Here is a 26543-nt window from a genome sequence, read left to right on the forward strand (position 1 = left end):
CTCAATAGAGGGCGCACGGCTCCCGAGCCAGACTGTGCATGCCCGAGTGACGCATTGCAGGTACGAAGCCACCAATCAGAGGAGCCTGTTCGTTGTTCACTCACTCACACGTTTTCCTTCGTCTATCTTCTTTCGCCGAGCTAAAAAGTCCCCCCTTAATAAATAAATAAATAAACCCTACTCGACAATTTTACTTTGAGAGAGCTACTCTTTTACCGTTCCCATTTTTATCTTTAGGGAAAGGAACCTATATGTATGTCTGAGGGGAAAAAAAATAAAACTCGTGGAGAAGGAACGGAATACATAGCGGGAGCGACGGTTGATACGCTAGTTGCGAAACCGGATCTCCTTTATTGCGCGCTTTTCATTTTCGCTATGGTATGGAGGGGAGGGGGAGGAGAAGGTGCGGATGGATTTGAGAAAGCAGTGAGGTGGTTTATGAGGCGCTGCCGGCAGGCGTGCTTCGTTCAGTGTGAGGTGAATCGCCGAGGCGTTTGGGTTTTAGGAGCTGACGAGGCAGCAGACGGCGCGCCACTCCTGTCTTCTGTGCCGAACAAGGCGGCACCGGTCGTGATCCTTAGCCTGCAGTAATCGCCGCCAGGCCCGGCAAAAGCCAAAATGGTTAGCAAATGGCTAGGGAGGGCGAGAATCGGTCGGGGGGGGGCATTTGGCGTCATCGCGGTAGTTAGCAGCAGAACGAGGAATGGATTGCTTTAAATGTCGCTTTTTAAAAGTAGTGGGGCGATGCGGGGACCCGGATAGGCATCGTGTGTGTTGCGGGGTGGGGGTCGATCCTAAATGGGAGGACATTGGATATATTGAGACCAGTTGAGAAAGTCCGATTTTCTCGCGCGCTCGTGTCAACGTCCTCCGACAACTTCAGAATTCAAACGGACGCCGACTGCTTTTCTCGGCGCCATGCTGGGGGGGGGGAAGGAACAGAAGGTCTGTGGTAACTCTTCCCTTGTTAGATTCGTTTAAGGAAGGGGGTGTCCTGAGAACACCGTTTGCGGTAGGCAGCAGCTGGGGGGGGGCGCGGGTAAGTTCCGTTGCTGTAGCAACCGAGTTGTCGCCGCTGCTCGTGCAACGTTTGAGGCGTCGCGGGTGGGAGGCGGGAGTTGTCAGAAAAAGTGACGGCGCCCCGGATTGTTTTTTTTTCGGTGGCGCAGGGTGGAAATCGGGAGCAGTTTGTGTTCGCAGAGGATGTTTGGGGAGAAAGTAAAGCAGGGATCGGCTTTGCAAAAATCACACCTGAAGCTTAAACCGCTTTGCGCTTTTTTAAAAAAGAGGTGCAAAGTTTCTGCTTTCCCTGAAAAGTAAGACTCGTTTAACGTAAAAAGGTGTAGTCGCGCCACGGGGAAAAATCTGGGTTAAAGCGTGGATCTACATTGAAATATTTTTGTGTGTGTAGAGAGACTGTTTTCTTCCTACTGCAGGAGTTGCAAGAAGCTAAAAGAGGAATCTCGGTAAAAACTGGAAAAAAATCTTGTAACATTTCTGTGTAGATTTTTTTTGGGATTGGATGTTGAGTAAGTGCATTATGCTCTGAGGTTTCTAGGTTAATGCAAGTGAAGCCATAATAAGGAATTTTGAGGAATGTTAAGTATGGGGAGAAATAATCATCAGAAAGTTGTATGATTTGGATATAGGCACTTCATCAGGAAAGAAAATATGGTAATCTAAGGAATACCTTAAAATGCTAAGGTGCTGCTATTTTACTGTACCTTCCATTCAAAAAAGATTTGATTGTACTTTCTATATTTTAACAAGTAATATGCTTAACTGGTAATATAGTTTCATACCTATAAAGAAATGCTTGAAATTTGAAAAGACTGGAAATTGAGCAAGAAAGTCCTAGTGCTAAATTTGAGTTCTGCTGGATGTTGAAATAAATGTGGATTTTGTGCTCAACTCTACCTTTCAAAGTGAATTTTCTCTTCTTGAGTGGAAATAGTTGAGATGACTGATTTTTTTTCTTTTTGATTAATGATACTAAATTATTTGTTTTGATACTAAAGCTGAATGAAAGTTTATCCAGGACAACAAACTTCTCAGTGGCCATAAAAAGTATAGAACTTCAGAGCACGGGATAAATTTAGATGTTCTTAACATCAGTATCAGAGGATTCTAATTTCTACATCCTCAGCAGCTAGACAGAGCCAATCACTTCATTTTCTGTTACTCTGCAGAACATTTCAACTTGACTGTTATAAATATTTCTGAATTTAAAACAATCTTTTCTCTGAATATAAATCTTTGTACTGTATAATTTTTTCACTGAGATAATGGAGTATGAAGAAACTGAAGAATCTCAGGAATGCAGATGATTTTCTAAGCAACTTGCAAATATTTGTGCAAGTAACCTATATACAGATTTCTACTTTTGCTACATGATCTCAGCAATAAGTGCTCTTTAGAATGGCCCCCATAGACTGTGATAGATTACTTTAAAGCAATGCTTAGAATATAAATATTTAGCTGGAGTTTGGAAAAATCCCAGCTACCAGATCACATAGGCTAAAAACATGTTAACATGTAGGAATTTAACTTGCTTATCTGTAGCAGGGTTTATTTCTAGAGATTAGAAGTATAAAAGCCATTCTGTACTGATTCCGTATTTATGACACTTTGCATCTTAATTTAAATATGAGTTAAATGGCCAATTGAAGATTCCATATTGAAGAATTCTTAAAATGGAGTGAATAAACAATGTGCATTCAAGTTAGAACTATTGGCTAACTGTGTGTGTAGGCTTTTATATATACATACATACATACATACATACATATATATATATATATATATATATATATATATATATATATATATATATATACATACACACACACACACACACACACCCCTTTTTTCATGGAAACAAGGATTTTTTGAAAGCATAAAATTATAATACAGGGATGCTTTATTTCATTTTCAATGACAGCTGTAAGATATGTTCTTTCCCCTTGGGCCTTTAACTTTAAGAGGCTTTAGCCTGTTTTTGACCTTTTTAGAATTGCTGAAATATTTCTTGAGTGTTTTCTATTATAGAATTATTTGTGTTGCTCTCAGCCTTGTGGATATTTTGGATGAAATTTCAGATTGTTGCTTTGTGTTCTAGGGAGAAATCAAGATCTCAACAGAGTTTCACCTGGGAATCTAGAATTTGTCATGAACATTTATCTGTAGGCCATAGTGCAGTTATGCCTCTGTAGAAGGTCACAAGTGATTTTTTCCAGCAATGAAGAATGAAGTACATGGTGTAAAAGGCAGATTTGAGTAATTGATAGCAATAGCTGAATAATTCTAATGTCTGTTTAAGCAGTTTTTGCTTGTTATCTATTGATAGAGCTGTTCTTGAATAGATGGATTATTTATCTAACATCAGTTTTACTATTTGTATTCTTTTTCATGTGCCCAATCTGTGTAATAACTTGCAACAACTTTGCTGAAGAATGCACTGTCAGAATGCATATTTCTCAGTTAAACATTTTTACATTGTCTATGATATTTGATACCATGCAGTTTTGTTATGCTTACATACTACATTTAGACATCTTAATTTTAATTAAAGCTTTATTTTTGTCTCAGCTTTACTTTTAGGAGTAACTAAAGATAGTAAGCATATCTAATATCCCTTCCTCCTATTGCTCCATTATAATCCTTTTTTAAAAATGAAAAGGGTGACAAAAGAGTAAAAGAATAGATTCATTCTAATTGTGTATCTAGAATTTTCTGTTTTCTAGAATTTGAGAACTGGTAGATGAGAAATTATTTAGGGAAGGAAAACAAGTTTTAATTCCTGAACATTGAGAGTTGTAGTTGCTTTCATTAGATTTAAGTTTCTTGAAAGGCACTTTCCCATTGTAGAAATGAAGGACATCATATTTTAAATTATACAACAGGAGTTTGTTTTTCTTTAATTGTTGTATCCTCAAATCACCTTGGAATAGAAGAGTCTTCCAACTCATAGAATACATTTGTGGGTGGTTGGGGATGTACATTCTACTGCAGAATGTGGTTCTGTCAATTGACAACCAACTAGCAATTTTATGGGCCTTCAGAAAATGCCCAATTGAAGCTATGTTAAGTGAGGTGATAGTGGTCATGATATTGTACAGCACTTAAAAGAGTTTCTTCCAGCTGTTTTACTTACTAGCATAACTTCCTTCGCTTGTCTGCCCCCTTTAATTCAATAGGTATGGGTAGATGGGTAATTTGATATCTGACATGGCTGTAGAAAACTTTTTGAAGGTATCCAGTAGCTGCATCTTTCCGAAGCTTCTGAATAGCTGTTTTAAAGACTTCTCCAATTTAAGTGAGTCTGTATTCATCCTTGTTCAGAGTTTCTACTGGTACTTCTGACAGTGTGTGCACATGTATGTGGAAAACACCTTATAAAGCTCTTAAAGTGTTTGAGCCTTCCAGAGAATGCTGTTACCTGTTTTGAGGAAGAGATTGTGATTTTTCACAATCTTGTATAACTTTACTTAATAAACAATGATTTATATTGCAGTTTTTAAAGCCTTAATATGCGTAATAATTATGTATTTATGGGAATTGTAGTTGAAAACTTCAGAAATATATCCAATTGCCTAACTTTGCATAATTTCAGCTCCAATCTGAGCTGTACCAGGGCATGGATAAAATGACCAATCTAGTCAGCTATATATAGTGCTCCAAGATTTGAAAAAGCTGCTTTTATTTTATGTTACTAGAATACCTAAGTATTAAATCTGAAAGGATATGACTATCAATTTACTGCTTAATAGAATAGAATAGAATAGAATAGAATAGAATTTTATTGGCCAAGTGTGATTGGACACACAAGGAATTTGTCTTGGTGCATATGCTCTCAGTGTACATAAAAGAATTGAGATTGCACAAAATGAAAATAAGTTGTGGGTAAAATATAATGTAAATACAATAATAGTAAAGAGATCAAATTGATAAATACAGCTTTATATAGAAGCATGATAGAGGTGTTGGACTCAGTATAGTGGTACAGTGCTTTTAATTCATGAAGAAAGTTACTGCATCATTTTCCCTTCCTAGTTCTGATTTCTGTATTTTCTTTTTTTCTGCACATCCTGTAACTCACAAGATCTTTTTCTAAAGTCTTTTAATAATGTAACACCTGTTCAGATTCCATAAATCCTTATTTGTTAGAAGACTCAAAATATGGTTTTTTAGGAGATACCTTTGTTCTGCATTATCAAGACAGAATGATCATGTGAATTAAATTTTCTCAAATTCAATTGAAGTTTGCAAAAAAGATAAGTTGATAGTCCTTAAAAATAAGATTGATCTTGAGTTCAAGTAGATGTGATTAAAACAATCAAATTTCATTGATGTTCCAGCCTCACTTATTATTTTTCCTCTCTATGCAATGCAGAGAACATTCTGAGAATCCTAACAGCCATTTTCTACTTGTTTTTCCAGGCCTTAATGTTTCAAATCTTCCACATTGATTTGCCCATTAGACAACATTTGGAATCTACATTTCAGTCCTTGTATGATACAGTGAAATGAGATATAATGCATGTCTTGTATATTAGACTTGTTATTGGTCATTTTAAGTAGAATTTGAATATACTGAACTGTTTATAGAGAAAAATTACAGCCAGACTCAATTGTCAACCATTAATTTCACAAACAGGCTCCCAACTGACTATTTAGATTTTTTTTTAACAAGCTGACAAATTTGATGCAGGGTTTTATTTTAGTATACTGAAAAGTTATATATATATATGTGTGTGTGTGTGTGTGTGTGTGTAAATTGATAGTCTCTAAAGATGTTAAGGTAAAGTTACATACTTGATTCAGACGGCAGAGTTGTTTAAAATTCAATATATGGCTGATGTTTCATGCTTGAGGAAACTGTCCCAAATCATTTTACTTGTGGAGAGCATTTCATAGGAAATTGCATTATGCTTAGAGTAACCATTGTTCTTTATAAGAGCAGATTTCCTGGATTGTTATATGCTCAGGATTAGTCTTGTATATGCTATATTCTTTATTATCTATTAGATAAATCTGTTCACACACACACACACACACACACACACACACACACACACACACACACACATATATATATATAACTTTTCAGTATACTAAAATAAAACCCTGCATCAAATTTGTCAGCTTGTTAAAAAAAAATCTAAATAGTCAGTTGGGAGCCTGTTTGTGAAATTAATGGTTGACAATTGAGTCTGGCTGTAATTTTTCTCTATAAACAGTTCAGTATATTCAAATTCTACTTAAAATGACCAATAACAAGTCTAATATACAAGACATGCATTATATCTCATTTCACTGTATCATACAAGGACTGAAATTATATTTTGGCAAAGTTTCCAGTACAATTATAGGTGTTTATGCAAAATTGTGCAATTGAGTCTTAAAATTTTCTAATATGCAACAGAGTGCTATCTGATAATTAAAGTTACCTTATTTAACTAGCTTGCTCATTTGCTTTTCCATAGATAAGAGTGAACAATTTCTCATTATGTCACATATTGACTAGTTGCAAAATCATTTTTTTCTGATTTCTTATAACTTTATTATAGTTCATACGCATTTGCCAAATTGTGTAATCTTCTGGAAATTTGAGGTGGCTCTGTTTAGAGTAGGAGTCCCCAAACCCCTGTCCCTGGACTGGCACCGGTCTGCGGCATGCCAGAAACCAGGCTGCACAAAGAAGTGAAACCCCATCCGCGGCATGCAGGCAGTATGCAAAACCACGCCCCCTCCATGGAAAAACCTCTCTCCATGGAACTGGTCCCTGGTGCTCAAAGGTTGGGGGCCACTGGTTTAGAGTCCACTGACATGAATAGAATCAAGTTAAATTAATTGATACCCAGTGAATTTGCTTTTGTAATTTAAAGCTACTATTTAATGGAAGAGATAATAGAGGTAGTTGGTAAGTTTCTCCTTACTGTTGATCTGAGGACTGCTGGCTATATAGAACTTGTTTCCTTTTCTCTATATAAAGAATTCAGCTGTAGCCACCAGTTGACTGCAGCTATTGGGGTTTTTTTTATTGCAGAGTTAGAATTAGAAGAGTTATGTCAAAGGTTTTGGGCTGTCTTTGTGGCTTGAAGCTGCGGCTTTTTGTCATGGTGAAGCCTCCCTAAGACATTTATTTGTCTTATTTAGTAACTAAATCAGCAGAAAATAGCAACTCAGTACTTTTCAGTGGTTTACATTTGATTTTTCAATATTGTGCTTAAAAAGATGTAGGGCACTATGTGCAGGATGCATATTGCCTATTCCCTCCTTTCAAGGAACAGTACAGATAAAATACAGCTACATTTATATGTCTATTTATAGTTTGATTCTGGCTCTGTATTCTTAAAGTTCCTTTATCTTTTCAGTCCCTTGTAAAGTGTTTGCTTTGTTTTCAGAATTATAAGCCTGAATGTAGCTTGTGTATATTCTGAAAAAAAAAGTAAGAATAGTAAATATAAAACTAGTTTGCCAAGATATATTAACCTCATTATGTTTACATATTCTAGGCTGATCAACTGACAGAAGAGCAGATCGCAGGTGAGATGCCAGATTTATATTGCTGTGTTAATGTGTAATTTCAAATATATTTCAGTAAAAGTATAATGCTAGAAATTGAATATTTTATCTACTAATTGGATCATTTTAATTCATAACTGGCTACTACTATGTTTATAATTCTACCATATAGCTATAATTTAATTACAGGAAATGCTTAAACTTGAAATAAGAATATTGCATTACCTGCATGCCTAAAGTTTGAACTGCATGAATTATGTCACTTTTTTATATTATAACCGTGTATGCCTGTGCTTCTTACACATAACTTATTAGGAGCATATATTCTTTGTTAGTTTCAGTTAAATAAGGTACATAAAAGTTGTTTGGGTGTGTATATTTGGGTTCTATTCCTTGAGGAGAAAAATGGTATTTGCAAATGCCATTTCTATAGACTCTTATTCAATTTGCTCACAATGACCATAAGTCTACCCTCCCTAAGCAAATTTTAATGTGGATGTTTGGTACTCTAGAGAGAAGAGGAATAGACAGAAATAAGATCCACTTCCTGCTTCCAAATCTCAAAAGGTTGATCCAGAAATATATTTATGGATCAGTTATATGTAATTCCATATTTACATCTTACTTACATCTTATATTTGTTCCTTAGTTTAGCATTTTAAAGGAGTTGCTAAAATAATAAAACAGAATAGTGTCCTTTCAAAGTATGTTATATGTTCTGTTAGAATATTTATTATACCGAAGAGATAACGTTAATTTATTGCAATCCAGCTGAACAGTTACTTTGGTGCTCTAATGTAGCTGAAATGGAATTAGCATTAAAGAAAGAAAATTAAGAAGGATCTGCCCTAATTAATCAAATGCTTAAAAGTGGTGGCAGGAAGGTTGTAGCTTCAGACTTGCAAGATTCTTGTAATGTAGCCTTAATTTAGTAGATTTAGCTAGTCTAGTTGTATTTTCTATCTGATTTACCTTAGGTGGGCTGACAGAAATTTATTCAATATGGAAAGTCTAATTTATTTATTTGATGAATAGCTAGACCATAACCAGAGTTAAGGCATTAAAATCAATAGATTATCGCATGTTAAAATTTCTTTAAATCTTAAAACATTACAAATATCCCAAGATAATTCAAACCTAGTTAGATAGACTTATTAAAGTTGTGCATAATATTAATCTAGAGTCATAAAAACTGTACCCAATTGTGCATTAAATAAAGTGTATAAGATGCTGAGTGAAACTGCTATTATGCTAGTTCTCTCTCCAGATGAAATGTGCTTACTTTCTTATTCCAGAGTAGCTCTGAACTGGGAAAAATTGGCATAAAAAGATAATCAGCATCTGAGATTTATATTCACATTTGACATCCTACCTAGAAGTGTAGAATAAGTATTAGAAATTTCGCCCATAGCAATATAATTTTCAACTAGTCTTTTCAGAAACCCAGAGTTTTTCTTGATACATCTTAGGAAGGTCTCTGTTTAATTCATAGGCAATAATGAAAGCTTACCTGGCAAAAGTTCCAGTCCCATAACAAGCTCTGCTTTCTTGTGTCAAGAGGCAGAGCCCAACGTATTTGATAATTCTCACCATACTCCAGCTCTATGCTTGAGATTACATAGCAGCACAGTAAAAATCAATATCAGATTCCATTCTCATGGAAACAAGTGTGATAATGCTCTTTTCATTTTGCTAGGATTTTTATTTTATTTTAAAAGCTAGTCTTGTTGAAGCTTTTGTAGACACACAACATGACACAGGAATAATTTTTATTTATTTATTTGGCTTACATACCGTATTTCTGTTTGAGGACTTGAAGTGATAATCTTGAATACAGGTAGTCATCGACTTACAGCCACAAAAGAGCTCAAAATTTCCACTGCCCATTTTACGAACCGTTTGTCACAGTTGTTAAGTGAATCGTGATAATTAAATGAATCTGGCTTTCCCCATTGACCTTGTCAGAAGCCAGCTGGGAAGGTTACAAATAGTGATCACATGGCCCAGGACAGTGCAACTGTCACAAATGCATGCCATTTGCCAACCACTCAAATTTTCATCACATGACCATGGAGATACTGCAACCATCACAAATGTGAAAACTGGTTGTAAGTCTTTGAGCAAATGATAAGTATTACCTGTACACGTAGAATTATAGGATCATGTAAGAGAGTAAGTAACAGCATAGCAATAATATACACAAGAAAGCCAAGTTAAGTTGAGGAAGTGATATTAAGCTAATAAAGCAATTGTATGCATATTGTCAATTATGCATAATTTGTCAAAATACATATTTTCTTTAATGGAAGGGTAAGGAGATGAAATTTTCTCCTTATGAAATGAAAGAACATGAGAAAAACATTTTTAGTATTCTGTAATAGAATTCCTGAACTTTTAATTAATGAAATAGGCAAATGTAATATACCTAGTAGGCAAAAGGTGGTATGAATTTGTGCATTTAATATATCGGGCCATAGCCTTTCTTTTTACATTTAAGTGCCTGGTTACATGCACTTTTAAGAGATTAGAATATCTACTCTAAAACATTTTAAAATGATGCATCCTTTAGAGGGAGATTTATGATGCAATATATAATTATTTCTAGTATTTTTAATGGATATATTTAAAGTTAGTTTATTAGTTATTACTAATTCCTTCCTTGAAAATATTTTTTATTTTTAGTTCTGTTCTTTACATATAGTTTTTATGTAAATGAAAAGTAATCTTTAAAAATGAACATATATTGTAGTAATATATCATACCAAAACTGATTTATTGGGCACATTCTGCAGTTATATCCACATCTATACTCTCTGGTATTTGGGGGAGTTAAGCAGTGTTGAAGTTATAGAAACCGATTATCATTGATTCAACTTTAAAAATAATTAAATTACTCTGACATATTTCCCTGTCTAAATATAGTTCTAATTTGTGTGTGTGTGTATTCTTTGATGCCCCATTCTACATACATGTTTATTATAATACTATATTATTGCCTTTTCGGAATAACATGCAAAGCCCAAAAAGAAATTAGAAATAGAAAGCCAAAGTTGTGATATAAGAAAAAAATAAACACAGATCTAATTTATTCTATTCCTGTTGATTATGTTTCTGCTTTTCTCTTTTTGCTCTCCTATGCTAATAGTTAGCCACATTTACTCTTCATATATTTGTTTTGCAATTTGAATCTTATTTATTGATTTCATACGAATACTTTCAAAACTATTTTCAGTTTTGTACTCTGTACATTCATTCCATATGTATTGACCCTATTTCTTGATGGTTAGCCAGTTCCTTGTCAAGCTCCATACCATAGGGCGTTATTGAAGAAGCAATCATTAGGTAAATTTAATACGTTTTAAAGCAAAAGTTAAGAATATAAAGTATAAAGTCCTAGTAATTGCGAGTCCTCTTTTATTAGTGAATTCTTTCGGAGAAATTCTGGAAAGAATTGTGCTATTTGAAAGTTTTGAATCACTTTTTCCTGGGCTTTGTGCTATCCAGACTGAGCTACTATTTACTAGATAAACCATTAACAAACCTTCCCATCTGATTGTTTATATCTAGAGGTCCTTATGTTGTTGTTTTTTGAACCTCTAGAACACGTTTGACATTCCCACTGTGTTCACTTTACTGGGATATTAGGCAAGTTTTCGACTTAACAACCACAGTTGAGCCAAAATTTCCATTGCTAAGCAAGACAGTTGTTAAGTGAGTTTTGCCCCATTTTTATAACCTTTCTTGCCACAGTTGTTAAGTTAATTACTGCAGTTGTTAAATTAGTAATATTCAGTGAATCTGGCATCCCCATTGACTTTTCTTGTCAGAAAGTTGCAAAAAGTGATCAGATAATCCTGTGACACTTCAAGGTTCATAAATACTTGTCAGTTACCAAGCACCCAAGTTTTGATCACGTAACCATGGGGATGCTGCAAAGGTTGTACCAAGTGTGAAAAAGCATCATAAGTCATTTTTTTCAGTGCTATTGTAACTTCATACAGTTACAACTGAACAGTTTAAGTCAAGGAGTACCTGCAGTCAGCTCTTCCTCCAATACAATAAATTGGACAGCAGCTTGCATTTATGCATAACAATTTCTATCATATATTCTTAGTAGATTCACTTCCAGTTCAACTTCCGGTCCAATATATTTACTTCATCATAGTGCTAAATCTTCTCATAAACTCTAAATTTTCTTACATGTGTAAATCAGTAAATATAACAACAGCTTTTTTTTACATTCATACATTTCACTGCTTCCTGGAACTTCATTGGTTTACTCAAAGTAGTTTGTCCTATAACTTCTTTCCTTGCTTAATCAAATTGTTCAGACATTCTGTAGTTTTAAATATTGAAACAGGCTATCCCTGGATAAGTGATAATAGTTTTATATGATTTCTATTAAAAATGGAGACATTTTATGTTCTGGAGAGACAATTATAATCCTTCAAACATCAAATACAAGGAGTTTAACCCTCCATGGCATGATAAATTAACTAATGTTTAGAAATATAAAAATAATGATAATGTGTGAATCAGTGATAATCAAGGAAGTAAATCTCACATTCATAGCAAGAGGAACTATGATCCTATATATAGATAAATTTAACTACAAAAATCAATTTTGGTTATATATTATTTTTCCCTGACAACATAGTCTAGGAGACAAATTATCTTCCTACTGGTATTAGTGATAACTTAAAACCAATTAGGCAATAGTTCACTGTACTTATTTTGGCTAGGTATTATAATACATTCTAAAGCTAAATAAGGCTTAAATGTAATTGATCCAATAAGAGATGTATTAATTGGATTAATATTAGAACATGTTCGTCCAACTATTGAGCTATAGAAAAAATGAGGTTATTCAAAAGTGATTTCCTAAATCAAAAATTAAAAACAAGTTAAAAGGGATAGTGGGGATGGAGAAAACAAAATCCTGTGAAACTGATAGTTGAAGTTTGAATTGACTCAAGAATTCAATTACTAAAAGACCATAATTACTTGCAGAATATCTTATTTTGTTGCTTCCATTTTCCACGATGAAAATTTCTTTGAAGCAAGCTGAAACTTTATTAAAATAAGACAGTGTTCCATAAGCACTACCCTTTTTTTAAAGGGCTTGACTTTTTTTGGGTAGGTGTTGTGAGGTTTAGAAGATTTTATGTATTTATTAAATAATATTAAACAAATTTGTATACCTACCTAGCTCACACATAGGTGATTCCAGTGTAGTCACACAAAGGTGCTATTTTGGCATCTGATATCTTTTTTCAGAGCCCCAAAACAAAAAGGTCCAAAGGTAGGGAACATGAGAGGTTAGATAGTATAAATGATACTTGGGAACTTCAAAAGAAAGAGAAGTGATATGCTGATCTCCATTGTGGCAGTAGTTTTCTGAGCATCAAACGATAAAAGGATTTTTTCATCTGATGGTAATAAAGGGACTTCACATTTCCAAAAGAAAAGTACTTTCATTTGGAACTGGTGCATGGTTTTTTTAAATTTCTTTTCCTGCAACTAAATTTGGAGAAAAGATGGAAAGAAACTATCATGGAAGCATTTTTTAAAAAATAATTTTTAGAGTCACATTCATCTTAACGATGGTTTCGTGGTCTTAGCCATATAGCTTTCTTAGCAAGAGTACAAAAATAATGTCTTCTTGATTATTTTGTTGTATTTAATTTCAATTTGATATTGCCTGGTGTTTTTTGTTTGCATACTAACCAGGATTAATCCTATTTATGCTTTCAAGTTCAGCCAAGATTGACTACTTACTTCCTAATTTAAAAACATTGGCTAGTTGACTTATCACAAAGTTTTATTATGGAAATTAATTACATAAATTTTGAAAATATCAGGCACCACAGTATCCTATTGAAATCAGTAGGTGTTTTACTCTGATGCTTGGATTTCACTTGTTTTACTCATTGTCTTATCCCTTACATTGGCTTTTTAGTAATTGAATTAAAATTTAAATAAAAATAAGTTGAATGGTTTGCATATATAAATGGTTTGCTGTTTTGTGTTACAGAATTCAAGGAAGCCTTTTCACTATTCGACAAAGATGGAGATGGCACAATAACAACAAAAGAATTGGGGACAGTGATGAGGTCACTTGGTCAGAATCCCACAGAAGCAGAATTACAGGACATGATCAATGAAGTAGATGCTGATGGTAAATTTTATTTAAAATAATTCAGTAGTTAAAATTAAATCAGCATTAATACCTAGATATAACTGAAAGGAATTTTATTAATATATAAATTATTTTCCAGGTAATGGCACAATTGACTTCCCAGAATTTTTGACAATGATGGCAAGAAAAATGAAGGACACAGACAGTGAGGAAGAAATTAGAGAAGCATTCCGTGTATTTGATAAGGTATTCCAGATATTTTGATAAGTTTTCAAAGTACTGTGTGCCTTAAACCAAGGGAAATTTCCACTTTGATAAGAACAAATTCTGTACTCATGCCAGTGAGCAATGATGTATAGTTTTCAGGGACTTACATTTGACTTTTAATTCAAGCCTTCCTAACTTGCCTGCAATCTGTTCTATACAATTTTAGAAGAATTGGTGCTATCATAATGGTGCACTTTTTTTTCATTCCTGCCAAACCTAATTAAAGTATGTAACTAATGTCAAATAATGTCAGTTAAGCGGCTTGGTCTGTAATACAGTCTAAAAACAAAGCTTTCTGATTGTGTAATTGTTAAAATATGAGTTTAAGACAATGCAATATAATTAAGTGAATACCAAATATTTTCCAGGATGGTAATGGTTATATTAGTGCTGCAGAACTTCGCCATGTGATGACAAATCTCGGAGAGAAGCTAACAGATGAAGAAGTTGATGAGATGATTAGAGAAGCAGATATTGATGGTGATGGTCAAGTAAACTATGAAGGTAAAAGTTATACATAGTTTTTAGTAATGTAAGTTGTCTTGAACCTATTAGCAAACAGTCAAACCCACTGGCCTTAACACACCTGCATAATTAAGGCCAAAGAAGTGATAAAATGGCTTATGTTTAAAAGCAGTAAAAAACACTTCTGTTGGCTAGCGGATGTGCATTTTTTTGCATTTGGCAGTCTGAAAAACCCAGTAAAATTATTTTCAATGTGCAGTTTCTCCTTTTGAGAGCTTGCATTAAAAACGGAAAGGTAATACAAAGGAATAGCACTGTTAGAATCCAACTAATCTTGTTTTCTCATAACATACTTTCAAAGTAGCAATAAAGTAGTTGCCAATCGGGTAAGTAGTCTTTTTCTAGCATCTGGCTAATCAAATAAAAATGTTAGTATTCTCCTGCCCCCAGTGTGATGTCAGAAGATTGGCACCATTTTATTTTCTCTTTAGAAACAGCTAGAAGCAGGGATTCTCTGCAATAATAATAGTTGGAATAAATCATGTCTTTGTGCCAAATATATCTGCAAAGTGTCAATGTAAAGTTTTAACTGAAACTAAAAATAGAAAAGTGCTATTTGCAGGCCTTATGGTTCTTAATTACTTGCTTATGAACTTTCAAAAATACTTCGTGTTATAAATATTGAAGTGCATGTTTATCTGGCCAGAAATAACATTACAACATAGATCTGATCAAAATTATTAGTTTTTATTAGATATGAGACAGAAGATATACCAGTAGGGCTTGCAGTGTATCAGCAAGGATTCTGACAGCCCGTTATTTTTGCACTGTTGGTTGGTTTCTTTCTCTGCTTTCAATTATGCTTGAACAAAGACGTTCGAGGTAAATTATAGGTTTTAGACTGAGGGGCTAAACTGTATTTAGATCTTTGCTCAAGCAAAAATATTCATTGTGTAGCAGTTTTTGACAAATTGGTTATGGATCTGTAGAAAATAGAGCGCAAACATGAAGGTGGTTTATCTAATATTAATACTTTGTGATATATAAATTAAAAAATTTATAGTGCTGCAGTTTTTAAAGTTACTTAAATAGAATCCTTCACAATTGTATCTGGAAAAAGTATTTTAGTGTGACACTTAAAAAATAAAGCATTGAGTGACCAGCAAATTTAGCACATAACAAGGCTTAGTATTTTAGTTGGTACTTTAAGAAACAGAGCTGAACATCACAATATTAATGAACAACTGACTTGTTGCTTTTTGTATGAATTCTTTGTGTATTAGAAAGAATTACTAATTAAATGAATGAAACGATTAAAAATTATTTAGAAATAATAGCTTACTAAAGTGAACCTAGTCTTGAAATCCATAACTGGTGAGAAGTGCTGCACAAATATACAGAAAACAAGATGGTAGTCTAAAACTGGCATACATTTATTGGCTAGAATGGCAGATTGCCTGCTTTTTATTTGAATATTCACACAGATACTGGAATAACATTATCATCTTTTTTCTTCTACAGAGTTTGTACAAATGATGACAGCAAAGTGAAGGCACTGCACAGAACGTGTTAAATTTCTTGTACAAATTGTTTATTTGCCTTTTTCTCTGTTTGTAACTTATCTGTAAAAGGTTTTCCCCTTCTGTTGAGAGAGATGCATGTATAGTAACAAACTCATTCCTCCATGTTTTCCCCTTTATCTGTCATCCTGATATTTTGGGAAAATGATCAAAGTAACAAATGTTTGCATGTGGCTTACTCTGGATATTTAAGCCCTTCCACACTTCTAAAGTTAGATGGTGTTGGTTAAATGAGGGATCATCTAGGTTATGCCTGTTGAAATTAGTTATTTTAGGAAATTTAGCATGTTGTTGAAATGTAGTCTTAACTCTGTGGACTATGGACAGTCAACAATATGGAACTTCAAAAAGTTTGCACTATTGCAAAACGGGTGTATTATCCAGGTACTCGTACACTATTTTTTGTACTCCTGGTCATGTACCAGAAGACATTTTTCTTCTATAGTTACTATGCTTTTAAAAACTTTTGTTCAGCCACTTATTTTAAAAAGAATCCGCTTATGGCACAACTTGCCTCAAATCCATTCCAAGTTGTATATTTGTTTTCCAATAAAAAATAATTAACTCACATTGTCTAAATCTTTTGTTGAATGCTTATACATTGTTTTTTTAATGTGTCTACTTCTGAAATTAATCCTTGTACCTTTTAGACTCTAAATGAAGGCTGTGTTTAGGCATAGCAAAAGTAGCAACTTTTGCCTTCAAGGCTTGAACTTGGTTAAATTCTATCTAGCATGGCATATAGCAAGGCATGGCAGGGGTTTCAAAATAAAACATGTGGGAGACATGGGCTGTGCAGAAATGAGATTTGAAAGTGAAACGTAATTGGAAATGTGCATGAGCATGCATGTTGCAACTGTTTTCGTTCCGTTAAATGCATCAAAGATAGTTTCTTTAAAGAATTTTGGGCAGGTATAGCGCCCCTGAATCACCCTTTTCCTTTTCAAATCTAGAAATCTGTACAGTGAATACAGATAATATCAACAATACTCCACAAATGTTTTAGGCAGTTGTGCAAAAATATTGTAAAAATGCTTTCAAAATATATATTTTAATTGTTTTATTTTGATCAATTTACAAAATGCAAAGTGAGCAAATAGAAGAAAAATCTAAATGAAATCAATATTTGGGGTGACTACCTTTTGGTTCAAATCAGCTTCAGTTCTTATACTTGTACACATCCCAAAGTCAGGGAATTTTGGAGGATTAGCAGATTAACCAATTATACCAAGCAGGTGTTAATGACCCTCAATTCCATATGTAGGTTGAAACACAGTCATTAACTGAAACGGAAACAGCCGTGTAAGAGGCTTAAAACTGGGTGAGGAACAGCCAAATTCTGCTTCTGACGTTGTAGAAGACAAGTTTAGGGTCACAGGTCATACACCATGGCAAAACGGAGGACAGAAACAAGACACATGGTAGTTACATTGCATCAACAAAGTAACTGCCAGGCAAAGATTGCAAAGCAGACGGGGGATTCAAAATGTGCTGTTCAAGGTCTTGAAGAAGCACAAAGACCGTAGATAACAGTGGTCAGCCAAGAAAACAATGCAGCAGATGAAAGATACATCAGGCTTACTTCCCTTGGACATTGGAAGATGTCCAGCAGTGCCATCAGCAAAGAACTGCAGAAATTGGTGGGATCCAGGTACACCCATCTACTATCCAGAGAAATCTGGCCAGAAGTGGTCTTTGTGGAAGAATTGTGCCCAAAAAGCCATACCTCCAAAGTAGAAATGAGACTGACAACTTCGAAGGGAACGGGAACTGGGGTGGATAAAAATGGCAGCATAGCTCTGGACTGGAATCAAAATTTGAAAGATGTGGCTTTTGCAGGGAGCAGTTTGCTAAAGAGCTGGAGAGCAGTACAATAATTAGTCTTGGTAGGCAACAATGAAGCATGGTGGAGGTTCCTTACAAGTTAGGGGCTACATTTCTGCAAACTGAGTTGTAGATTTAGTCAGGATCAATGGTGTCAATGTTGAGAAATACAGGCAGATACTTACCCACCATGCCATACCATTAGGGAGGCATGTGATTGGCACCAAATTTATTCTGCAGCAGGACAACATAGCCAATGTCATTAAGAACTATAGTGTAAAGAACAAGACATTCTGGAAGTGATAGTTTGGCCCCCACAGGGACCAGATCTCAATATCTGAGTCTGGGATTACATGAAGAGACCGAAGGATTTGAGGCAGCCTACATCCACAGAAGAGCTGTAGTTTTCCAAGATGTTTGGAACAATCTTGAGGGAGCCTTGCTGAGTCCCTTCAAAAACTGCAAATGTACCTAGAAGAATTGATGCTGTTTTGAAGGTAAAGGGTGGTCACACCAAATTTTGATTTGATTTGGATTTGTCTTCTGTACATTTACTTTTCATTTTGTTAATTGATAAAACTATTAATTCTATTTCTGAAAGCATTCTTAATTTACAGCATGTTTAGACAACTGCCTAACACATTTGCACAATACATCTCATTGTCTAATATTGGAATTGGTGTAATTAAATGAGAAATGTATACATGTATTTATTAAATTTGTTTGCTGTCCATCTCTCCACAAGGTGACTCGGTGGTTTACAACATTGAAAGAGAGAGTGTGTGTAGTATAAAATCACATTAAAATTGCAATAAAATGCAAGTTATAACTAAAGCTGGGGAGGAAGGAAGCAGAATATACAGGGGGGAGGTGGCAACTTCTATTAGATGATCTACCACCTCCAGTATGATATTCCTCCATTGGGACCTCAGGCCAACTGATAGAACAAGGTCTTCAGGCTCTTGAGGAAAGTCAGGAGGGTGAGAGCCAAGCAAATTCTATATTCTTGATTCATGGTTGTGTAATGAAGACAAACTGATATGGGTTATTCATTAAAGCTGCCCTCACTGATTGGAAGTTAATACGTTGCATCACAGTTGTGATTGTGATATTGCTAATAGCTTGAAAATGAGTCAAGAGCACTTGTGTACCCCTTTCTTCAAAAGATTGACCAACACATCAATTTTGTGAGTCATGCCACATGTTGGGAGCAGAACACAACAAAAATCTGCTTGTAGACCGTAATACACGTAAGATCAAGAAGTGAAAATGATTGGTGGCCGCTTCTTAAGACGAAAGGGTGAACCAACAGATACAGGTTCTGTGGAAAGGCTGAGTGTGAGTGATGCATTTTGTTTTCACTTGGGCTGTGTTCCAAAGGAAATTTCTTTAAAAGTTGCTGGATCAATGGGTACATAGTTTCTTCTAAATTCGTTATATGTATCAGAAAATAGTTATACTGCCTATTGCTAAGTACGAAGCACAAGTAAGCAAAAAGACTGGGTGCAGTACTTTTCTACCCAGTACTTAAAGGACAGGAAGGTAAATTAAAATGTTAGTTGATGCTAGTATTTTTTATTTTGTAAGAACGCCTTTGCAACTATGTCAGGAACAGATGATTCTTTTATCTTACCAGGTGAAAAAGGCTAAAGATATTTGTTGAATTGTAAGAAAAAATGGGCACTTAAGCAAAATGTCTACTCACGGAAAATGCAACCATTTAGGAAGCATCAACTCACAGAGTATTACTTGCTCCTTTCCCTACTACCCTGCTGATCTTTACTCTTGACTGAGCAACAGTGTACATCTTTCAATTTACATGACATTTTTGTTTTTAAAGAAATTTTTCAAAGTTGTAGGATGAAGCAAAAGGGATAGGAAATCAGCAGACATCAGTCTCATGGTAAACACCGGGGACCTTGGTTCTATTAGAAGAATAAAACACAAGTTGCATACAAAAAAAAAAGTCTTCTATGTATCTTCCATGAATGGGTCTTCAATTTCACTTATTAAGAAATACGTTTAATTGTTTTGATATACATGGTATGATTCACACAAATTTATGGTGAATGAATGATTTCAAAAGTTCAGTAATACTATGCTTCCAGCAATCCCTACCCCATTTGCTTTTAAACAAAAAATAGATTTTATTTTCAAATAAGTCACAATTTGCCATTTATCTAAACTTTAGTACAACTTTCACTGCTGTTGCTTCTAATATCATCTCTAGTTCTGACATGGTTCCAGAGGTGTTTTCCTAAAAAATAAAAAAGGCTAGTTTCAATGTAACATAACCTTCCTGCCCGTTAAAAAAGTTTACAGAGGATCAGAAGCGGAATAATACTGAAACTAGTCTTGGGATACCAGTATTTTTTATTTGGTAATATGTAGCTTGATAACTAAAAATGCAGAGCCCTAAGTTCATTATAAGTTTGTGGGTCACTCTCCCTTTGATCCATTTCATCAGTCTTTGGATGTGGAAAAGGGGATTAATAGCATCAGCTAGTAAACTATCCATGTAAATGAGGGATGGAAGATGGATGCTAATACAAAATCAATAATGGAAGAGATCATTGTAGTATGTTATACATTTTTTGACCTAGAATACATAATTCTGTGTTGTAAAACTGATGTGTGACTACGACCATGAGCTCACAATCCACTTAACTGAATTAACCAGGGAGGTACCAAAATAGGTGAAATGCTCCAATCATTTAACTTCCCCTCTCCCCAGTAATGAAATGTAACTCCAGCACATCCAGCCAAAAACAGGGTTAAGCTAACTCCATAAAGTAATATCTTGGGAACACCTAGCATAAGCATCAGTAGTGGGTTTCAAATCCCGTCGCTACCAGTTTGCTTTTGGGCACATACACATTCTTGTGCGCATGAGGCTTCTGTGCATGCACAGAAGCGTCTGGGTTGGCGGGTGGAGCTTCCCACCGCCACTACTGGTTTGCCTGACCCATGGTGAACTGGTAGCAACCCATCACTGATAGGCACCAGTCTGTCTACTCATAGAATCAAGAATTGGAAAGAACTCCAGTGAAATTCCCCTGTTCAGTGCAGGGCCACCTAAAGCATTTTGGACAAATGGCTATTGTTCCCAATGCTAAACTATTCCATTGATTGACAACTATTACCACCAGGAAAGTTACTCTACTATTTAACATGAAATCTACTTCCCTGTTGTTTCAGCTCACTGGTTCTGGTCCTGTCTGATTTTGCCTTCTCTCCTTTTCACAGACGTCTGGACGCTTGAAGATTGCCATTGCATCTCTTCTCAGTCTTTTCTTCAGGCCAATATTTCTAGTTCCTCTATAGGACTTGGTTTCTGGTCCCCTTACTACCATGGTATTATCCTCTAAACCAGGGGTCTCCAACCTTGGCAACTTTAAGCCTGGCAGACTTCAGCAAAGCTGGCTGGGGAATTCTGGGAGTTGAAGTCCGCCAGGCTTAAAGTTGCCAAGGTTGGAGACCCCTGTTCTAAATGCCAGGTTTTTTTTTTTCATTGTTGAGAACTGCAGTGCCAAGAACTAGAAACGCTATTCCAAACACTATTCCAAGGTAAAACCAAATGAGACAATTACGATATGGAGGCGATGCTCATGCTGTGCATCCAATTCAACTTGTCATCTGTCACAGTACCTAGGTTCTTTTCCCAAGTTTTTCTGCCAGACCAGGTCTCTTCCATATACCTGTGCCTTTCATTTTTTTATCTCCTAGACATGGAACTTTATATTTTTCCCTGTTAAATATCATTTTACTCATTTTGGCCCACTGCTTAAGTCTGTCTAGATCTTTTATGAATTTTATCTTGCCAGTTTGATAATCATCTCATCAGTATGTTCATCCGGGTCATCAATAGAAATAATTATTATTATTATTATTATTATTATTATTATTATTATTATTATTATTATTATTATTATTATTATTATTATTATTATTATTTATTAGATTTTTATACCGCCCTTCTCCCGAAGGACTCAGGGCGGTTCACAGCCATAATAAAAACAATGAACAATATACAGATAAAAACAAGGATTAAAAAACTTATTATATGATTGGCAAAAATTTAAAACAGTATACCATTAAAAACCCCTAAAATTTATATCAAATATGAATATTAAAATTAAACTCTTTAAAATTATAAAATTTAAAATTTCTAAGCCAGTCCCGCACGCATAAACAAATACGTCTTCAGCTCGCGGCGAAAGGTCCGAAGGTCAGGTAGTTGACGCAATCCAGGGGGAAGTTCGTTCCAGAGGGTAGGAGCTCCCACAGAGAAGGACCATCCCCTGGGGGCCGCCAGCCGACATTGCTTGGCGGACGGCACCCTGAGAAGCCCATCTCTGTGTGAGCGTACGGGTCGGTGGGAGGTGTTCGGTAGCAGAAGGCGGTCCCGTAAGTACCCTGGCCCTAAGCCATGGAGCACTTTAAAGGTCGTAACCAAAACCTTAAAGTGCACCCGAGAGACCACAGGCAGCCAGTGCAGTCTGCGCAGGAGTGGTGTTACATGGGAGCCACGTGTGGCTCCCTCTATCACCTGCGCAGCTGCATTTTGAACTAACTGGAGCCTCCGGGTGCTCTTCAAGGGGAGCCCCATGTAGAGATGTTAAACAAACACAAGTCCCAGGAAATGTTAAACAACACAAGTCCCAGGATTTAGTCATTTAATAACAACTTTTGAAGTAATGTAGAGCAATTTGTGATTACAAATAAGCAATCCTTATGATTTATATTGATATATTGACCATCAATTGTGTTGTAAATGTTTACGTTGATGAACGTATCTTTTCTTTTATGTACACTGAGAGCATATGCACCAAGACAAATTCCTTGTGTGTCCAATCACACTTGGCCAATAAAAATTCTATTCTATTCTATTACGCTCTGGGTGCAGTCATTTAGCCAATACAATTAGATCATCTAATCCTCTCTCTCTCTCTTTGTATCTCAGAGTTAAACTTTATTCCTGATTAGTACATGGACAAGACCATGCAGTTTTCTTGCAATGGCTTCAGAACTGATTTCCTATTGCCCTTTTGCTAGAGTTAAGAGACAATGACTAACCTACATGTTTTGCAGAGGTCAAAATACTCTATATCCATTGTGTTTCCCTGATAACTGTCAAAAAAGAAGATATGATTAGTGTGACTTATTTGTGACAAGCCCCAGCTAGCATGGATATCTATAAACCTTGTGAGGTAGTCTAGACCAGAAGCACAACCAGAGAATACTAGCACTATCTTTATTGTAAAGTTACATTAAACAGAATCTTGGATTTCTCCCATCTTTTATTCTCCAGAAAGCTGGCGACATCTTTTACATGCCAATTGTCCCATCTACACCTCTCCCTCCTATCTCCCAAGGTCATTCTCACATTCTATTACATTTGAAGGGTTGGGCAAAGGGAACTATGTCCTGTATAATTACATAATCACTGAAATGCTGGAATTTACATACATGTGTCAAACGTTCTGACACAAGCATATAATTGGGGTATTTGCATGATTATGTAATAGTATGTTAAGGCTCAACTCATTCTGTGCTTTAGTTTCTGCCAACTTCTTGTTTCCTTCTTTGGTTATACATCCCTGCTCTTTTCTATTTTTTATTTTCAGCATTTTGCTAACCCTGTGTTCATCTATGCTGGTGTCTTTAGATTTCTCCCGTTTTAATTTCCACTGTTTACAATTACAGCTTCAATAGCCCATTTTTCAGAATTTCTCACCCTTTACAGAAAGTTTTCCTCTTCAGAATGTCAAGCCATTGGATGACTTCACCAAAATCCACTTTTCTGAAATCTAGTATGCAAGTATCTTCCCTATCTTTGATAGCACAAATTCAAGGATAACAAGAACACTTTCTCTCATTTCTGGTCACCTTCACTTCTTCAGGTAATTCCTTTTTTGAGCTTCTAACAAGAGAGGATAACATTTTGGGAATCTCTGACTCTTGCCAGAGTGAAATCTTCCATTATCGTTATTTTTTTTTTAAAGTTTGTTATCAGACCCAATAAAATTCCTCCAAATCTTTCACCTGTGTACGTAGTAGTTCCTCCATGGGGTAAATAGTGCTTGAGAAAGCAAGCCTTCCTATTATCGAAATCATTGTCAGTCCATAACATGACCCCTCTAAAACAGGGGTCTCTAACCTTGGCAACTTTAAGCCTGGTGGACTTCAACTCCCAGAATTCTGTTGAAGTCCACCAGGCTTAAAGTTGCCAAGGTTGGAGACCCCTGCTCTAAAATATAAATTTGTTGCAGTTTCTAAAGACAGTGCTGGCTGAGCTTTGTAATCAACAATCCAACAATCACAAGGTGGTGGCAAAGAGATACACAAACAAGCTGCCATTACATGGACACCTGATTTTTTACAGCCCAAGCTCAAGTTTCACTCACTGTTCTGTTTTTGATAAATGGGAAATGGTTAGAGATGTCATAAAACCTCAATAATTTTTTGAGGAAGGATTCTGGAATAACAGACACCTTTTGGAGAAAAAGTGAGACCTTCGTATTTTCCAGCTGGTGATTCTGATCTCCTTAGTATGTTAACATGATGCCAGAAAGGTATGCATGTGTGAATGAGGTAATCTCTAATTGGACTAAGCATGCTGTGATATCAGTGTCTATTTCTCTATATATCTTAATACCAAAAAGAGAACTTGCAAGTCAACCAACTTGCAAAAAGAACGGACTGGATTCCTTAGAACTAGACAGAACAGGGTTTAAATATATTCAATTTGCCTCATTTTAGAAGGTCATTGAGGGAAGGATAATTTGCTTGTCCTAATGAACAGACTTTTTTAATCCATCTGTTTCTTCTGATTGACATTTTCATGGGTTTATGAAAAAAAAAACAACCCACACAGACTCCTTTTAGGGAATTTACAAATTGTCAGGTCCCTGCCAGAACACTGCCTTTCCAAAGGGACAATGCTTCTTGGGGTTGAATGCTTTGAATGCTTTTCCTTTTGCTGTAACTGCATGGGAATTAGGGAGGGGGACTCAGCCGTCAGGATGGACTCCCTCCCAGCCAGTTCCAGCCTGTTACCCAAGGTTGTGGCATCCTGAGGATGACCTACTATCACCATCCTGCCTTGGAGTTCTCATAACACCTTTGTGGCATCGTATTAGCTATTGGTGGACATGGGGCACTGGTGGGGGTTGAACAGGGGAAATTAACGCTTCACATGGGAATCTTCAGACTCCGCCTGACTTATTTTATTTATTTATATGTTATTTATTTGTCAAACATGTACAAGATAACAGGTATAAGTATAAACATGGACATGAACATAGGAAATGAGTACAAATAAATGGGGACAGTAGGACAGGGACGGTAGGCACGCTGGTGTGCTTATGCACACCCCCTTTACAGACCTCTTAGGAATGAGGTGAGGTCCACGGTAGACAGTTTAAGGTTGAAGCTGTGGGGATTTGAGGACGTAACAACGAAGTCAGGTAGAGCATTCCAGGCATTGACCATTCTGTTGCTGAAGTTGTATTTTCTGCAATCGAGTTTGGAGCAGTTTACCTTGAGTTTGTATTTATTTTTTGCCCGAGTATTATTGAGGTTGAAGCTGAAGTAGTCATTGACAGGTAGGACATTGTAGCAGACAATTTTGTGTTCCATGCTTAGGTCAGACCGTAGGCAGCGTAGTTGCAGGTTGTCCAAGCCCAAGATTTCGAGCCTGGTGGCATGAGGGATTCTATTGTGAGCAGAGGAGTGGAGGACTCACAGAGTGGACTTCTCTGCAATCACTTTTCTCAGTAAAAGTTCCTTTTGAAATACCAATTGTTTCAAGAGTGAGAAGACAGCTGAGGCAGGTCCTTACACAAATACATATTTCTCAACTTGAAAGCAGGAACCATATCTTAAAATCTTGTATCAATTCTTTATCTGAAGCTACCTTTTGTTCCCAGATGCTTGTATCTTCTTCCAAGTAAGAATACTCAAATCCTTAGCACGTGGATTGTGATGTCATAGACAACTATTGCTGATTCAATGCAATAATCCGCTTAAAAAAACCAGAGGGAGAGCATGGTTGGCAGCATCTTGGGCAGTAAAGCAAGCAAACATACTACAGTAAATGTTCTACTGCTATTTTACTGCAATTGTAGCTCTTATTATATTTTCTCTTGTAAGAGCAAACATTTTAAATGTGTGGTAAAACTAAACATTTCACCCAGTGAGACTTCTAGTGACTTCCTGGAGACATCCTTAAAGTTTTCTTGGCAGCAGCATGGAAGCATTCTGCCAATTTCTTCTTCAGGCTGTTTTTCAAGTTCTTAATCTAACCCTAAAGCCCTTGACTTCCTGGTTGACTTCCATCTGATTGATCAGATTGTCACCTTGCTTCAGTAATCAGCCCTGTTTGGTTAGGTGCTAAACCTACTGCTATTCTATATATGAAACCATTTTAATTTTTTCTGAAAAAATATTAAGATGCTTACTTACACTTAAAGTCATTCCTTAACAATCCTGATTTTCCCCCCCTAGATAGTAGAACATGAAAAAATACCATATCAAAGAAGAGATACATGGTGGAGAGACTCACTAAAGGTATGTAATATGATATCTATTTATTCTTGTGTTCTTAATTTACAAGCATAAAAATTATTTATTTATCAAATTTGTATAGCTACCAAAATATTGCATGTTACTGAATTATATCCCAATTTGGGAACTAGTGCAATTAAGACAAGTGAAATTATTTAATAGTTTTGCATTCC

The 26543-nt window shown here is 35.7% G+C and overlaps 2 protein-coding genes across 3 annotated transcripts in view; both read left to right on the forward strand.

Annotated features, from left to right (window-relative positions):
* The first annotated feature begins 450 nt into the window (after positions 1-450).
* Positions 451-16546, forward strand: CALM2 (calmodulin 2). Of its 2 annotated transcripts, none has more exons than XM_058165180.1 (6): positions 451-621; positions 7518-7548; positions 13562-13705; positions 13806-13912; positions 14302-14437; positions 15920-16546. In XM_058165180.1, the coding sequence occupies exons 1-6, from the start codon at positions 619-621 to the stop codon at positions 15946-15948; spliced, it is 450 nt and encodes a 149-aa protein (XP_058021163.1). In that variant the 5' UTR covers positions 451-618; the 3' UTR covers positions 15949-16546. The 2 variants fall into 2 exon arrangements, with proteins under 2 accessions (XP_058021163.1, XP_058021164.1); XM_058165181.1 differs by lacking the exon at positions 451-621 and adding an exon at positions 4215-4315.
* Positions 16547-17579: 1033 nt separating this feature from the next.
* Positions 17580-26543, forward strand: part of STPG4 (sperm-tail PG-rich repeat containing 4) — a 35536-nt gene continuing 26572 nt past the window's right edge. The window contains exons 1-2 of the mRNA XM_058169241.1: positions 17580-17846; positions 26311-26373. Of these exons, the coding sequence (XP_058025224.1) occupies positions 17580-17846; positions 26311-26373 (330 nt within the window). The remainder of the gene's footprint in view (positions 17847-26310; positions 26374-26543) is intronic.

The sequence above is a fragment of the Ahaetulla prasina genome, chromosome 1 (assembly GCF_028640845.1).
Source record: "Ahaetulla prasina isolate Xishuangbanna chromosome 1, ASM2864084v1, whole genome shotgun sequence".
NCBI lineage: Eukaryota > Metazoa > Chordata > Lepidosauria > Squamata > Colubridae > Ahaetulla > Ahaetulla prasina.